Source organism: Lissotriton helveticus, chromosome 7 (assembly GCF_964261635.1).
Source record: "Lissotriton helveticus chromosome 7, aLisHel1.1, whole genome shotgun sequence".
Lineage (NCBI taxonomy): Eukaryota > Metazoa > Chordata > Amphibia > Caudata > Salamandridae > Lissotriton > Lissotriton helveticus.
Genome location: NC_136068.1, coordinates 1,730,393,408 through 1,730,411,080, shown reverse-complemented (window position 1 = coordinate 1,730,411,080; position 17,673 = coordinate 1,730,393,408). Strand labels below are relative to the sequence as shown.

The window sequence follows — 17,673 nt, the reverse complement described above, 5'->3', positions numbered from 1 at the left end:
GAGTATGTTATTTCACACACATGTAGGGGAGACCACCTACCTTCCTTATTATTCCATTAACACTCCTTCTTCATGCTGTATTTGAACCCAATCACTCCCTTCCAAAAATGGCATATGCTTTTGACAAGCAACACCTTGTTCCAATGACCCAGGATGCACTTGGTTTTCTCTGCAATCCAAGGCCCCAATTACAAATGGCACAGTACTGGCGGGGTGCAATCTTTGCATCTTTGCAAAAGTAAACCACGATGCCATGTGGTAACATTCTGAAAGTATGGTGCAATAACGAGCTATTTTTAAGGTTCAAATTACACACTGAATTCTCTATTCTGTGTGGATGAATGCTGCCATTAATCACCTGTAAGCAGGTGTGAAATGTAAATGTGTGAGGCAGCGTGGAGTAGAGGCAGTGATACAGCAGCTAGACTGGGGAGATCGCATCCATGCTCCTCCAGGGCTGACTTTAGCACTGTTGGTGCCTGTGCGACAATCATTTTTGGGACCCCTAAGCCCTATGTCCACCTCCTCGGCTTCTCTCACTACCACCAGGCAAAAGTGCCCTTCATATCTCCAATCATAAGATACTGCTAAACATAGCGCCGCCACCCCGAGTCAGCAAACCCCCCCCCCCCCCACAGGCCCTAAAGCCGGCCTTGGATTCCCTCATGTTGCGGTGGGGATAGGGTCGTGGGCTCGTAGCCTCTGTCCAGTCCTCCTGCAATTTTACTGGCCAGAATTTACAGCCAGCAAGATTGAGTAGCTGTTGAGAGCACTGGGCCAGAAAGTATAGGCCCCTAAATGGAATAGTGTAGAGCAGCACATAGTGTGTGTCCAGACCTCAGAGCAGCATAACAATAAATCAGGAGACAAAAGGTCATATTTTAGAAATTACAGTGAAGTTGAAGTACTTGCATAAGATTAACTACAAATGTTCCACTACACCTAAATGTGTGCTATGTATTAAACCCAATCTTTGAGTCACAAAACCATGTGACACTCACAAAATAAGTTTCCTACCCTTTCCAAATCTTAATTGGAAAGGGATCTAAAAGGGGTGGGCCCTCCTATCTGCTACTCACAATGGGATGAGTTAATGGTTGGCAAATCCACTGAAAAGTAACTGACTCCACAAAGGAAGTGGTAACTTTAGCTCTGGGAATTATGTTGAGCGAGCCCTGCTGTCTTCCCAAATGAGAAACTGTTTTTTTTTAAAACATAAGGAGTTCCTTTAAGGCAAATAGGCTACTTTATACACAAAGATTCCCATTTGAGAATGCAAACGCAGGGTTGGTGATTTGCTATTCCTTGCATGCCATCATTCAACTGTTTATAGCTAATCATAGGGTTTGCATTCAGCGACATGTCTAGTAGTATCATTCTAATACCAAGTGGTTCTGTTGGGTGTACTCAATTTCGTTTACAATAACAACATTGATTATGCAGAAAGAAAAGGAAACACACATATGTGAAGTTAATCAGCATAGATATATTGTAAACTTCCGATTGATATAGATTTCATTTACAATTTACAGAATTGAAAGGCTGTCAAGAGCAATAATGATTGTTGATAAAAAGATGAGTGACCTTGCGAATAAGTGATATAAAGGTGACAAGGTGTTGTAGGTGAAGATAATATATACATACAGTGCTTTACAAAACAGAATATAAAATGTTGACATCAATACACATTCGTTCCTAAACATATGAATCTCCAATAGGCCTCATATTAATTTCTGTAGTTTGCCATGGAATGAAGAGTAAGGGATATGGATTGTGGGGCACGTCGACGTTTTGACTCAAGACTGTGCGTGATTGTGAGGTCACGGTGGGTCTTCTTCAGGACAAAGAACAAACAGCCATATGGATAGTAGCAATTACCAATTATCCTTTGCATGGTTTGAGTGAGACAGGACCACCATCCAGTTGGATCCAAGTATGGAGCACGAGTGGGAATCTTGTTGCTCCAGTGGGATACGGATTCAATATGTGGACGCTAGTAGGGAGGAAAAGTAGAAATCACGTTGCTCCAATGAGATACTGAATCGGTATCTAGTCACTCGGCAAACGCGAGGCACGGAGTGAATGGGGGTCATTATATTTTATTTTATGTAGTTAGTATCATTAGGCAGGTCATCTGCTACTCTCTGCATCTGGAGAGTTTGTGATTGGACCTAATAGGATACATTTCTAAAAGGCAGTGCTCAATTTGCCACCACTATTCATGACCTTTATACATTTTTTTTAACGGTGTTTTATGTAGCGCAAACTTGACCCGAAGGTATCAGAACGCTTTAGATAAGCACCAGTTGCGTTACATGAGGACACATTAATTTTTTTTAGGCACGGGGAGATCAAGTGATTTGCCCAGAATGACAGGATGTTGCGCATCCTTGCCAAGACTCAAACCCGGTTCCTCAGATTTTAGGTCAACCGCCCTAGCAGTTAGGCCACATCCTCGCCCCATGTGTCCCACAGTCACTTACTGTGGGTGCACAACTATAATGAATGAAGCTGAAAACGTTTTCGCAAATGGTCTATTACAAAGTTCCCATAAATACATGCTTATGTGTATTTTAGATCCATAAAATTGTATGTATAATTGATTACTAACCAACACAGCAAAAAAGATTATTGAAATACACAATGAAGAAAATTGTAAATGTTACTAAACAAACCCAGAAAAAAAGAAAGCATAAGGCAGCCTTTATAGTTTTCTCATTTGATCGGCAGTCACTAAAGACCTACTAATACTCTGCTGAATGAAAAACATTGTAATGCAAGTAAACTTACCCAAAATGACTACCTCGATGTCTATTTCAGTTGCAGATTGGTTCGCCCCTTCTGCCCGCACTGTGTATCTTCCTGTGTCTGAGAGCACTGCATTGGAAATGTTGAGGGAGCCACTCGAGAAGATGGTGATGCGTGACTGATACGCACGCGCCATGGCCACCGTAGGATCTCCGACTATCCAGGAGACTATTCTATTAGAATTCCTTGTCCAAGTGATGATGGGGTTCAGTTCTCTGGGTGTGTACACGATGGGTATAGAGATGGTGCTTCCTTCGAAGAAGGTGAAATTTCTATCAGCATCTAATTTAATGGCAGTACCTGCAAAAGGAGCAATAAGAACATGAAGCAGAATGAAGTAGAGAAGGAACTAAAATGAGAGATTAAAAAAAATATATATATATATATATATATATATATATTCATATAGATAGATAAAGCTATCTCTCTCTCTATATACAAAATACATTTATATATTTTATGTATTTACTTTTTTTTTTTTAAATGACTCATTATGTCTTTATTTCCGATAGATTATTTTACCCTTGGCCTGGATTCTGCTAACTTAAGGAGTTATTCATTGTGTCCTATAGTACAAAACACCCTTTAAATCTCTCTGCATGTGGATCCTACCTATTTATAAACTGAAAATATTCATTAGACTTGAATACCAAAAATATTTATATGCAGCAATGTTACTGTGTGAGGTGTCATTAATCTGATTCTTACGTAAGGCCAATGTGCACCAAAGGCTTTATAAGGTCTCCGAAGACCAGCATATGGTGCATAGGCAATAGAGGGGGTAGAGGAAATGAAGTTATACACACTAGTGAGAAAGGCTGGTGAAGAGTTACAGCTGAGACCCTTTCACCTATCTGAAGTTGGTCACTGTTTGTGGGGTGGTTGGTTTCCTGTGAATTTAAGAATGTTTAAAAAAACGGATTAAATTTGTATAAAAGCAAAAACTCTATTATGCCATGTCAGACCCTATTCAAAAGGTCAAAGGTCAGACAGGGGTTATAGGGCCAGAACTGGGAATGGTTGAGATCTTTTACCACTGCTGTCCTGGAGTCAGCCCTACTTTGGGTTTGCAAACTGGGCCAAGCACACACCATTCTGCACTTACTCTCAACAGTCGTGAGGGAAAGTAGTCACAGGCTTTTCAAAAGTGCAATAGGATCAATGTCCAACCAAGTGCTTCTCTTTGTAGAAGCACGTTGTTACTCAGAAAGATAGAATTCTACTACACTGTCAATAATGCATGAATACCTGGTGCATATGTGCAAGCCGTTGTACTCATAGGGGTCTCTTCCACCTAGTATTTAATTGTCTCTGGTGGTTCCACTCTTTACAGGGTTCTCCCTTCAGGTTCAGTGTCTGAAGTAGGTCTCTGGGTGCAGTTCAGACAACTTCCACATTTTGGTTTTTTTGTACTTGGACCAAGGCCTGTTAAGTCTCTCACCATAATTGCAGGAGCTGTGCTGGGCAGCGGGATCCAACTGGTAGTAGGTGACCTCCCAGGGACATATGGCAGGCTTCTCAAAAGCTGTGCGGCAGGCAGCCACACACTGTCACTTGGGGGTTATAGCACGAGCTGAGGCTTCTGTTGGGGGCCCTCATGCAGGTGGTTTGCTCTGACACTCTGGTGAGTACTTGAATCACAGTGCTATTTCACTCCAACATTCTTGTGCATACTTGGCGCTTCTTTTTGTGTGCTGCAACCACTTGCCCACAGATGACAAATCTTAAGTGCGATAGGTAAAACAAACAGTATCCCAACAGGTATTGTTTTAAAGACAATTATGCATGTATGTTGAAAACTTTACTGCAAAAGAAATAAGGAGACTTGATTCCAATTTTAGATATTAGGATTGTTATTCATCAATTATTTAAACAAACAATAGTAGGTGGGGAAGAAAACAGTTAAAGCAGCACTGTTATAGGATGAATCAAAACAACGCAAATTTGCACTTGGTGCTAAAATGTGCAAGTGACATAAGTGGCGACGCAAGTGACAAGGTGGACAGCGTTAACGGCGCAAAGTGAACAATAGTGTAGATTATATACAGTGAATGGGAACATATGACTCAAGAATGATCTAAATTGTACAAGTGATTAGTATTAATTTTGCAATGAGTCATAAGAGAGTGGCGCCATATTTTGCACTGTGTAGTCGACGGCGTTTCGATCCTCTTGAGTTGGGATTGTCTTCAGGACAGGGCTGTTCAATTTAGCGGGTGCTGTGTTATGTGTCGGTGGTATGCACAAAAGGATGGTGCTTTTGTTTCTGGTTGTAAACGAGGGTGGATCAAGCGTGTTTAATCTCGGGAATCTAATTAAACAGTCAGCGGTGAGGCACAAAGCATGGCGGGACGACACGTCCCAGTCTCTAGACGTCCAGCGTGTGATCGAAGATCCTGAAAGAAAACAGGCATCCGTGGCGGATCAAGAATTCCGTGTTGGTTCAAAATTGGCCGGTCCTGAATGAATCGTAGGCCAGCAGAGGAGTCGGGCCGGGGGCCGTGCATTCAGCATTCTAGAGACTGGGACCTGTCGTCCCGCCATGCTTTTTGCCTCACCGCTGACTGTTTAATTAGATTCCCGAGATTAAACACGCTTGGTCCACCCTCGTTTACAACCAGAAACAAAAGCACCATCCTTTTGTGCATACCACCGACACATAACACAGCACCTGCTAAATTGAACAGCCCTGTCCTAAAGACGATCCCAACTCAAGAGGATCGAAACGCCGTCGACTACACAGCGCAAAATATGGCGCCACTATCTTATGACTCATTGCAAAATTAATACTAATCACTTGTACAATTTAGATAATTCTTGAGTCATATGTTCCCATTCACTGTATATAATCTACACTATTGTTCACTTTGCGCCGTTCACGCTGTCCACCTTGTCACTTGCGTCGCCACTTATGTCACTTGCACATTTTAGCACCAAGTGCAAATTTGGGTTGTTTTGATTCATCCTATAACAGTGCGGCTTTAACTGTTTTCTTCCCTACCTACTATTGTTTGTTTAAATAATTGATGAATAACAATTCTAATATCTAAAATTGGAATCAAGTCTCCATATTTCTTTTGCGGTAATGTTTTCAACATACATGGATAATTGTCTTTAAAACAATAACTGTTGGGATACTGTTTTTTTACCTATCGTTCTACCCCAATCCCGACGTGGTTTATGGGTCACACTCCTTTATTTTCTTACAAAATCTTAAGTGCAGTGTACACTAGGTACAATCCTCTACCCATAGTACCTCAAGGTGGCAACCTCGAGAACTCATGAGGTGCCCCTGTGCACTTCTCAGATCACTTAGTCTTCTAGACTGGTCCCGGTCAATCAACAAACTTGGAAGTGCCGTGGTCATGCAGTCCACTTGCTGGGTTGCACAGCCCATCTGGAGGCCCTTATCCCAGCTTCAGTCGAGACTACTACATGGGCATACCTAGGTGCTACGGTAGCTGCAATGGGGATACATGACAGAGGTCACACTACCTTATCTGTCAGTACAACAATTCCTTTTGTGCTCTTGCTTAGCTAGTCTCTGTCAGGTGGACCCTACATCAGGGTCAATTATGGCAGTCTAATCAAAGATCAGCCCACCCTTGCAGGGTTGGCACTTCCTTCCCTTGTTCACAGGCAGGATGTAATGGTCCAGTTATTTATCCTCCAGATCGAACTCCAGGCAATGTTCCCTCACATCTGGGGAGTTGGGTGGCAGTGCACCACCAACCCCCGGCTACATAATAGTCCCTGAGTACTCTGAGGGGAGTACTCGCTCCTCAGTAGAAGAGACCCCATTAACGAACAACAATGGGTTTTGAGCTCCCATCTTTATACCAATTTCACAGAGGATGTGCATTCCAGGTCTGTTTCCTTGGAACCAGTTTGGGTCAGTTCCCATTTCATGTGTAATGGCCAGGCCACCTTTATTCCTGGCCTTTGTCTGCAAGGATGCTTTGCCCATCAGGTCTGTCTCCAGGTTGAGTGACCACCAGGGAAGTACAAAGAAATGTAAGCAGGCTACACCCGGCTATTTAAGACCCCCTCCTCACAGAATCAAGAAGATAGACGAGAATCTGTGCTCTCTCACATGTCTTTTTGTTCAAGAGATACTGCAGGACACATCCTGAACTCTCTACTATCTACCTAATGGCAGCTGCAGTCAGAGTCATTTACAGCCCAATGTTTCGGCAATCATCCTGGCATGCCTAACGGAAGCCTGCCTCCCTATAGTTTCTGATGCCCCCCTTTACCCCCCCTCCCATCTAGGAGATGCCTGTAATATACATGTGCATTTTAGTGACAGAAACCTCTCCTCCATCTTGCACTCTGGTCCAGGTTCTGGGCTGCAGGCTTGTATCACTCCTGCACGGCACACTCTTATTTCTAGCACACACACAGTTGCAACACACAGCATGTTAGCTTTGAGGGTTCTGTGTTCATCGTGAGCAGCAGAACTTTAGAAGCATGGGCTCGTAAGCATAGATTAATGTCGCACAGGTTTTAAGCCTGTTGTTGGGATTCACTAAACAAGCTATGCTGCCACCACTGTGACACATGCATCATCCCACTTGACGCATGAAACCTGTGACAATGAAGGTTGTCCTCCTTCCCTATGAGGCTGTGCTTTGCGAGCCCCTCCAAGTTTAGACTAAGGCCCTGAACTAATCATTATCAATGACCGGGCTTAAGTCACTGCGTCTTGCCAGTATTCGTGTGACACAGTGAAAAAAAATCAAAAACCAGGATGACAGGCATATGCAGTCTGGGCACACAGGACACTCACGTCCCATCATGCCAATATTCAAGTTTCATCATAAATCATGGAAGAGAAAAATTCCAAGCAGAGAAGTCACAAGTAGGGCAAGATGAGTTTCTCCTCATCCTCTTTCATCAGACGTTTATACATATTCTATTTTTTACATCAACTTACCAGGTTCTTCGATCACCTTTCCTACTATATATAATGATGTACATCTTATTATCTCAGTTTTGGGTTTACATCAATGTAGTATCATTGCATGCTTATGTATGTCTTGTCATGTATAATATGGAATGCTTTCTTTCTTATACCATTTGCTTTGTACTCTTTTTAAACATCTCAAGATTTATTGATATTGCTGTATTTTGTGAGATATTGTGTATTTTATCCAGTGCGCCTCCCTCAATGGCACTGCTGCTATTTTTTCACATGAGCAGTAATGTCCATTATGGTCATACCTTACATTTGTTGCCTAGTAGACCCAGGAAGCTTGGGACTCACTCTTAAATCATGAGTCATAAGTCAGAGAGGGTTCAATCATAACTGTCAGCCTTGGCTTTCCTTGCTATCCCTACTATGTTACATTTCAATACATCTTTCTTGACTTGTCACATTAGCTGAGGTGTATTTGTGTGGGTGGGAAGCATTTGTTAGTTCCTAAACACAGCGGGCATACTCAGTGGGAGCTAAGCTGAAACCTGAATGCTCTTTTCACATAGTTATCGAAAAGTCACACACCTTGCTTCAGGATCTAACTATGTATCTCGAGGTAAAAGGCATTTACCACACAGGTGATCTGTTTTCAGCCATTTGTGTTTCCATCTGCTTCTTATTTTCAATTCCTTCCCCAAGGAACCCACCTTGTTACAGCATACGTTAAATTGACCCATGAGTTTACTTTGCCTGGTAGAAAAAGTTCCACCATCTTGTGGTGCTGAAGATACATTTCAAGACAATCAAACTATCTAGAACAACTGACTCATGAAATCCACTTACCATAGACGTTGACCAGGATATTGTTCTCTGCTGGGATCTTGTGTTTTGCTTTCACCTTCACTGTGTATTCGCCACTGTCAGATTTCATTGCATTGGCAATTCTGATGTTCCCCGGGTAGGTGATATCCATCCGGTCTAGGTAAGTTGAGTTGATCTTCAGCAGAGTGGAATTCACAACCCACGTGACCAGGTCAGCGGAATGTCTTTCCCATGAGATTGTAGTGATGTCTTCTGTTGGGGTGTACATGATGGGAATTGATATCACTCCGCCCTCCATTATGTCGACTTTTTCTGGGGTGGTCAGGTTAAAGGCTTCAGCTGTGGGAGAATACGAGTAAGGGTATGGGGTAACAATTTGGAGTCTTGGATCACCAAAGGGTTTGGAAAACACATACAAAACTGAAATCAGTAGCAAACACGGGCCAGAGCTCAAAAAAGGCTGGGGCACAAACGGAACAGCTGACTGATAAAAGAGGTAACATTACAAATGACCTTCTTGTGTAACTGGGGAATTGTTTGCGAAGTGGAAAGGTGCCCAACTAAAAATAAAAGTGCTATGGTTGAGAAGAAACAAAAACTAAAAGAAATGCCAAACAATGCTCATCAAGGACAACAAAGCAAGAATAAAAGATTAATACGAGGATTAAAGAAAAATAGAAATGGAAAAATACTTCAATAGAGAAGGAAAACAATAAGGTAAGTAAGATGCTATCTGAGTTAATGGCTCCATGTTGCACTGTATGGGGATTCTGTTTGCTGATCTCTATCAATTTAACTGTTCAAATTTGTAAATTATGAATATAGTATTTTAGCCATTTAGAGCTTGGAGGGCCACCTGATCAGCCTGCCAGACCAGTGGAGGTCCTGGCCTCTGCTCCCCTGGTGGATGACTACCCATGCCTCACATCTCATGCAGTAAGTGTAAAGGGGTCCCCGCAAGGAGAACGTGTTGTATGGACAACACACTAACACTTTAAAAAAAAAAATTTTGAAAGAAAACTAACTCAGAAATAATCAAATTCTTACTTGTAACCAATATTGTTATTTATTAAACAATATTGTGTTTAAATCAATCAAACATGACATATGACTTTGCGTTTAAGTAAATCGCCCCAAAGCATGGGGGAGGGAAAGGGGAGGGAAAGAAAATAGTGCTCAAAGCGGTGTAAAGTCAGAAAAGGTACACAGAATCAGAAGAATAGAAATAGATTACAAAATTCAAATCACACTTGGAATTAGTCCTAGAGAACAAAAAGCCTACTCAATCGCGGCATATATTGTATCGATAATAACCTAGGGACATTTCAACGGACACATACAAAGTTCAATGTAATCAGGGGACTGTGCCGGGGGTCCCGAATTAGAACAAAGGTTGTTGACGTTTCGACCCCTATTCGTAGGCTACATTAGGTCCTTTACCGGGGTCTTCATCAGGACAGGTACAAGGGGAGAGGAAGTGGGGTGGGGCAGTCTTATCTGTAAAATTAAAAAACCAAGTCCATTTAATGCAATCATATGAGCTGTATTATTATTAATTGCCTATCTATTTGCTCCTAAAATTCTAGCGGCCATGACCAATTTTACACTGTTACTTCCAGATCACACATATTTCACTGGTGCGGCTTTGCACCAACATTTACACCACAAGATAGATGAAAAAAAACATATTCACTGATTATCCATTTCAAAAACAACATTTTGCACTAGATGCCTAAATGGTACTAAATTGCATCAGCACTGGTGCAATCTTGGTAATCCCTAATGTCGATATAGTCCCTGCAATGCGACCCCTGCAGGAGTGTAATCTAGTGAGACTTGCTGGAAGAAGAGGTCCAGTAGTGTAGGGTATTTTAAGAGCAGTCAACCACTAACATCTGACTTCCTTTCATATATAGGGAGTGCACACTGCCTTCACAGCTGACACGCCTTAAAAACAAGGGCCTACCATCCCTACAATCTCACATAAACTCATGTTGCAAGTTTGCTTGAGTAGATAGCTGGCATTTGAGACTGAAACAATATTTAATTTTGGCTTTAAGGAATAGGTAATACCCATCGATATAGTGACATCTGCCCCACAGCACATGCTCCAGCCTGCGTCCCCGCCTCCCTGCGAATGGCACCTGCTGGCCCTTGGAACTCAGCAGGCTATGGTGCCAGTGGTGAGGCACCACCACTCTTCCCACTACTGTGCTCCAAGGGGAGATGCATCAGCAGTCAGGCTGGGCTTTCAGCCTGCGTTCCTAGCAGGAGGTTGAGAGTGGGGCTGTCCTGGCCTGTAAATGTAGGAGATGGGTAAGGGATGGTTGGGTATTGTTGTGGCTGCTTCCACCAGTGCAGCAATTCTTTTCCCAGGGCAGACTAGTTCCTTCCATTTAAAAGCTACAAGGCCCAGGGGTCTATGGATGCTCACAAGAAGTGACAAAGACCAGGACCTAGAAGGAAATCTGGCAGTATGCATATATGTCAAAATGATACATTTCACATCACCTTTCTGATTATTTCAGTTTCCTACATTTGCTGGAAGAGCCTATACAACCTTACTCAGAGCAGCTAGCCATCTGCAAGGTGACTGTGCTGGGAGTAAACCCAGACACCATGAGGGTGCAGCCAGCTGAAGGGGAAACCATCCCAATCCTCATTAGACAACAGCCTCAGTGCCTCTGGACCTGTATACTCTGAAACCACCTCATGCCCTATGCGGAAATCTCATTGCCTTTCAAGCTCAACACACATATAAGAGTTGGCCCTCAGCTTGACTTTCCTGCTGCCTCACCATTAAAAGACTGCACAACATAAGCCCTGCCAAAATAGAGAACAAATGTAAGCTGAACATGTTCTTCCAAGCTTAAGCTATAACCATGAATGAATACAACTTAGGTCATGTGGGTCCGGTATTAAAAATGCCCCGCCTGCCTTTAGAAGAGTAGAACACTAAACTCTGTTTTGAAACATGATTTTTTTGTTGTTTCCTTCAAAATTCTATATCGAAATTCAGGTGCTTCTTTAATATTCAGGTTTAGCTATACCCAGCGGCGTAGCGTGGGTTGCCAGCACCCGGGGTAAGGCAAGTATTGCGCCTCCTGACCCTTGGACCATTAGCACCTCCGGGTGCAAAATTCTAGATAGGTAAAACATAGTAGTACGATTTTTCTTCTTTTAAAATGTTGTACCCTCTAAGAATTTTGCAGCCTGGGTAACTGCCCCAGTGTCACCCCCCACGATATGCCACTGGCTATACCTATTCTGTGTATGCTTCCGAAGCTTGCTTCCCTCTTGGCATTTTGGTGCATATGCTATGTATGCTGGCTGTAATGTGTATGTTTGTTGTATGGAAAGAAAGCCTGCTCCCCCAGCTCACTTCTTCCTGTCAGGTGTGTTTGCTTTTCAATAGTGAAACAGTGACCAGCCTTCACTAACATACAACATAGGGAAAATATGAACAAAAGTACAAACACGCGACAGTTACAGGACAGATTCAGTGAAATGCCTCTGACAACAATGCACAAAGGGCTCTTTGTAAGACTGAAGAGTTGTCTGCAGATTGTTGTTTTATTTGGGCTCTGAGATTAATAGTTCCATCACCACGCCCGTCCATACACCGCAACCATTCAACAACAGGCATCCACCCACACATCCATCAAAGCACTTGTGTTGGGAGATGCCCCACCGCATATGTGCCTGTATGTGTGGTGTGTTTGCATAGCTCTGTTTAGGCCAGATGTACTACTCTTACAGTTCACAGTCGGGAATTGTGTTGTAAAATGTAATTTACAAGAGTGTCTTAGACACTGTTTGCTTTTCCTAAAGGGGTCGCAAATTGCATGCCTCCTTAATATTCATGAGGTGGGTGCAATTTGCAGCCTGTTTCCTTTAAAGGAAAACGGGCTGCATTTAAAAGAGATAAATGAAACATTTCTGCTTCATTTTTTAAGAGTAGGCAGTGGTATGTGGGACCACTGCCTGCTATTAATAAATATTTTTGCATCCATTTAGAAAGGGGATTGCCTGTGGCTTACCCCCTACTTGAAGTAGGTGGTCAACTGTGAGTGTTTTGCGACCAAAATTGCGGTCACAAATCAATGGTACATACCATTGAGACTTGCAATTAGAAAGGGATGCCCTTGGCACGCCCCTTCACAATAGCATGTCGCAAACCCTATTTTGCGAGTCGGTAATAGGTTACTGAGTCGCAAAATAGGGCTTGTACATAGGGCAGATCGATTTTGCGGTTGCAGTCGTATCGATTTCCCATTTGCAACCGCAAAAAAGGTTGTACATCTGACCCCTTGTATTGTGTTTTTAGACGTGTCTACCGCAGACCATGTTTACTCTTTGTGCTCCTTAACATATAGCCATTACAACAAAGTACACATATAAAGTTAAAATAAACTTGACCTAATGGGTTTGTCTATGTTTGTCTTTTTTGATGAATCTATTCAGTTGCATGCTTTACTGGTGAATATTTGTAGTCTTGTTGTAATGCATGGGTAAAATTTGTGTAACTTTAATCTATCATCGTCCCACCATGTCTCCCTCCAGTCTTTACATTCTCTCTTCTGTTAATGCTCTCGGCACCCTAGCCACCTCCTTCCACTTGTTTGTTCTCCACCTACCGCTACCACTACTTCTACTCCTCCAATTTAGGTCTGACTACAGACCACATTCGCTGTTTAGATGTCATGTTTATAAATTGTCTTAAAGTATTAGAACAAGCATTTACAATGCAATGGTTTTGCCTTTGGAAAAGTTTGAGCTATTGGCATTGTAAATGACAACATTTGTATTTATGTGTTGGTTTTGAAAACAGATAAATAAATGGCATTGTCAATTACATTGCCATTAGCTTAATCTCTCGCAAATGTGAGACCTATTGCATTTCATTTCGCTGCCTGTGCAAGAAAAGTGTGGGGTGCAGGATGAGATACAACAGGGTGCATGAATCCGGTGGGGTGGTGAGCACTGGTCAGGGCTGAGGTGCATTGACGGAGCTGTTTGCACCGAGAGCAGTGGGGAGGTGGGGTAATGGGGAGGGGGAAAGGCAGACTTCCATGTTAGACGAGGCCTCCTGGACTGCGGCGGTGGTGGTCTGGAGCAGCAGGAGCCTCGCACAGCAAACGGCGAGAGTCCACATGGCAGCGTTTAGACACCCACACTCTTCCCCTCCGGAGCCCCTAAACTTGTTACCTGATGAATCTCTCAATACAGCATCACAGAGCTATGCTTCAGAGGTCGATAAACTAGGGCTCTGGTGTTCTACTTGCTATCAAAGGCCCTGGTAAACTAACTTCCAACACCCCAAACATGTATCATAAGCATCTCTGGTGCTGCTGTCCCACTTGTCCTTAAAGGCTTTGGCTAAAATAGATCCCAGCACCCCAAAGCCGTCTTATAAGCATCACGCTGCGAGAGCATCATAAGGGCATACTACATAGAGCCATACACTAGGGTGCTGCTCCCGCACCTCATCAGCGTCACTCAGTAGAGCATCATAAGGTTATACTCCATAGAGCCATACGCTAGGGCGCTGCTGCTCCCACACCTCATCAGTGTCTCTCAGTAGAGCATCATAAGGTTATACTTTATAGAGTTAGGGCCTACAGAACTGGGTAAGATTCTCCACAAGAGGCCTCAAGAACTGGAGAGAATATGTAGGAGGCCCCCAGAACTGGATACAATACTAAGCCTGCTGTTCTCCTTGCTCTTCGCTACTGGTATTACCAAATGTCCAATTGGACGGGCTCCGTCTCATCTGCCTCCGCCCACCCCTCTGTTGATTTTGATAGGGAGCTGTCTCAGTTGCTGTTTGATAGTATTTGTCCTCTACATATGGGTATGCCCATTCATGTGTAAAACAGTCAAGATTCCGAGTTAAACCCTTTATTTTCTGGTTTACCATATAGGTCTTATATTCCGATAAGTCACCTTGTATCCTCGTAAGTTGCTCCTTAGCATCTAATATTGTGCTATCTCTTTTAATGGTTTCTTCCAGTTCAAGTATCTCAGTTAGTAGTTCTTCACTCAGTCTCTTGGCGGTGGTAATGATGAGAACCAACCAATCACCCGTGCACCTATTCGCTATATAGCTTCAGTCCACGCGGAACTGTTTATCTTCTAAAAAGATTTTAGGCTCAATCCTACCCAACAAGCTGGGAGGGGCTGCTCCGACCCGGAGATATTCAGTCATAAGCGCCCCACGTAGGGCAATGCGGACCTGACGCTTTTTTGTATTTGATAATTTATCCCACTCTTCTCTAGCCGTCAGATTAGTTGTTAACGGTGCATCAGGTAGGAGCAAGGGACCAGCCAAAATAAGTGCTATTTGCTTGTCAGTAAAGTCAGGACAGTTTCTATCCATAGCACCTTTAATAGTGTTTTCTTAGTGGGATTATCTAGATACCAAAGGTTTACACCACTGGAATTGCAGGTCAAAACAAGACCGGAGTGAAACAGGCACAGTGTGTGCAATTTACTAATGGAGCCTCCGAATGGTATCTCTTCCTGTCTTTAAATCAAAATAGAATTGTTTCTAAAAAACGCGCTCACGGCTGAGCCGCCGTTCTTAATCACCAAAACAATAGGAGCTAAAGGGGGAATAACATGACAACCAGCCCCCCACTCAACATATATCAAATCAATGAGTGGCTGTCCCTAAATTGAATACACAAAATTCTTTTCTATTTCCAGCATAAGGGTTGTTTTTTTCTTAAACCTCATTCACAGTTACTACAACTACCATTTAGTTATTTTGCTGTTGTGTATACCAATTCAAACTAAAAACTACCATCAACCATCCACACATAAACTGAAAAAGTGAAGAAAGGAAAAAAGGCACCTCACGGTTGCAACACCAAGGGGAGAAAAAAGCTGACTGGTACTCGCCAGCAGACCCCACTTCTCATCATTGGTTACCTTCTTTCCAAAAACGAAATGTGTGTGCAATTGAGAAAGACCTCAACCCAATGAAACAAAAGTAAGAAAGAACCTAATATGTGATTCTACTTTCTATATATATATGCTTTAACAATGCATGTGTATAAGGACCCCGTGAGAATGTAAAGAAATACTCCTCACCAATTAAAAATTGGTAAAGCTTACTTGCTTATGATATCTTTTATTCCTTGCTGTAAGCTTTCCCACATTACAAATGGCTCATATGGAGCCACAATCAGTCATTATTAGCCAACATGTTTCGTTGCTATAACAAATTTTGAGCAACTTCTTCAGGGCTAGGGAACCAAATTAAGCTTTCATGGGAGGTTCACATCAGACCTACGGTAGCAGAAAATAGCCCCGCTATAACTTTTTCACACAAATATTTATGCGCACCACACTATTGATACATCTGCTTGGACCAAGAACACAAAGTCAGAAATTGATTCAAGATACAGGAGTTCCATAAATGGCCACGTGATAAAATATCACATGATCAGGTCAGGCGATGGCTGCAAGTTAGTAACATTCTGGGACACAGGGAAGCACAACGGGTGTGAGCAGACACGCTCCCTTGACAAAGTAAGATTCCTCTATTCTATTCTGGTTCTATCTTCTAGGCGGCTCACAAATCTTTACATGCTATGTCAATTAGAAGCAAGATAACAAGTTTCTGACAACTTTCTTATTCAGTGTTTGACTACAGGGACAGTCTCTCACTGCAGTACCCTATGGTGTTTGTTGACTGAAAAAGCCATGTAGGTAGACAAATTTGAGCACTAGGTCAATGTCTCTCCCCCAGTTTTAAATTACATTTAGCAATGCATGTGCCCTGTGTGAATATATGTACCCATGCTGTATTAACCCCTTGCATGCTCGCGACGGCCGAGAGCCGTCATGCGTCACGGTGGGCGTGTGCGCAGGACGGCCGCCCGAATCCCAACCACTATGTAAAACCCCCGCCCAGCGCGAAAATTCACACTGCACGCAAGGGGTTAAATTAGATCAGGAAAAACAACTTTCAAAAGGAGGGTCTAGGGGACTGTGTTTACCGACCATTCAAGCTAATACCCCTTACAAACTATACTTTAACAACAAAAACTTGAAGGTCTAGAAAGCTGAGTAAGAAAAACTACCAAAAGAAAGATACAATAAACAGCTACCACTTGTGGTGAAGAACCATCAGGTACTTAGATAAGTCCTATCAGCCCACCCATATGGCGGAGCATCATCATTTAGGACCTCTTGAACTGGGTCTGTGTGTCCAAGCCCAGAAGTAGTGGCTTAATATCACTAGACCACCGTTCAGAGGATAGATGTATCCTCACCGCAAGTGGTGCTGATGGAGGGCAGTGCTAAAAAAAGAATATATGTGTAGTGGTGATTAAGATGACGGTCAAGGCAAAAAACAATTTTTTTATTGGTATCCACCTTGACCTCAGGTTTAAAAACAGTGTAATGACAGTGTGAAAATATCACTGTACAGTATGCTTGTGAGTTTTTAGGCCAACATGTTTCTGCCGTTTTGGTGGAGATTCACCGGCATTCTTCAGGGCCAGGCTGGAAATACAGCTACTGCAAAATACACCTTAGTAAGTGTCAAAAAAACTAGAAAGATCAATAATCAGACAAAACTATTTCTGAAATAAATGGGTGAGGCCAACTTGACCACCCTACCGTGTCCTCGTGAATTACTGTGAAACGAGGAATCCTTCCCTGTAAACATCAAAGGAAACTTATATCAACATCAAATTGGTTATAGTGTTGTTATGTAATAACCTTAATGTAAACTCAATTTTGGCAGACAACATCACTCAGCATGCCGGTCATAGCTTGTGACGACAATCATTTACCCAATCCAATTTAGAGGCATTGAGTTAGAATCCTTATTTGAATTGTGAGATAATCCTTCATGCAAAATACAGTGATTCCCTGCAGATGGTATCTAAGTCTCTGTTATAGGTTAAAGCCAGCAAGGTCTATGTCTAGTTTATACTGCCTGGTAAAAAATCTGGGCAGGTCTAAAAACTGGCTAGTTTGCAAAACTATCTCTTTTCAATTATTGACAATCACCCAGAAGGCGGCTTGGAGAAGAGCCTCTGGGCGCCGTCGGATTAAAATCAGAGGGGGTGCTCAGAACCTTACCTGTCCGTCGGTACCTCCAGGAGTGT

At 42.7% G+C, this 17,673-nt stretch overlaps 1 protein-coding gene across 1 annotated transcript in view; it reads right to left on the bottom strand.

The window, feature by feature from the left end:
• Nucleotides 1-17,673, bottom strand: part of LOC144769666 (uncharacterized) — a 343,935-nt gene that overhangs the window by 199,892 nt on the left and 126,370 nt on the right. The window contains exons 11-12 of the mRNA XM_078653841.1: nt 8,570-8,887; nt 2,791-3,108 (exon numbers count right to left, since the gene is read on the bottom strand). Of these exons, the coding sequence (XP_078509967.1) occupies nt 2,791-3,108; nt 8,570-8,887 (636 nt within the window). The remainder of the gene's footprint in view (nt 1-2,790; nt 3,109-8,569; nt 8,888-17,673) is intronic.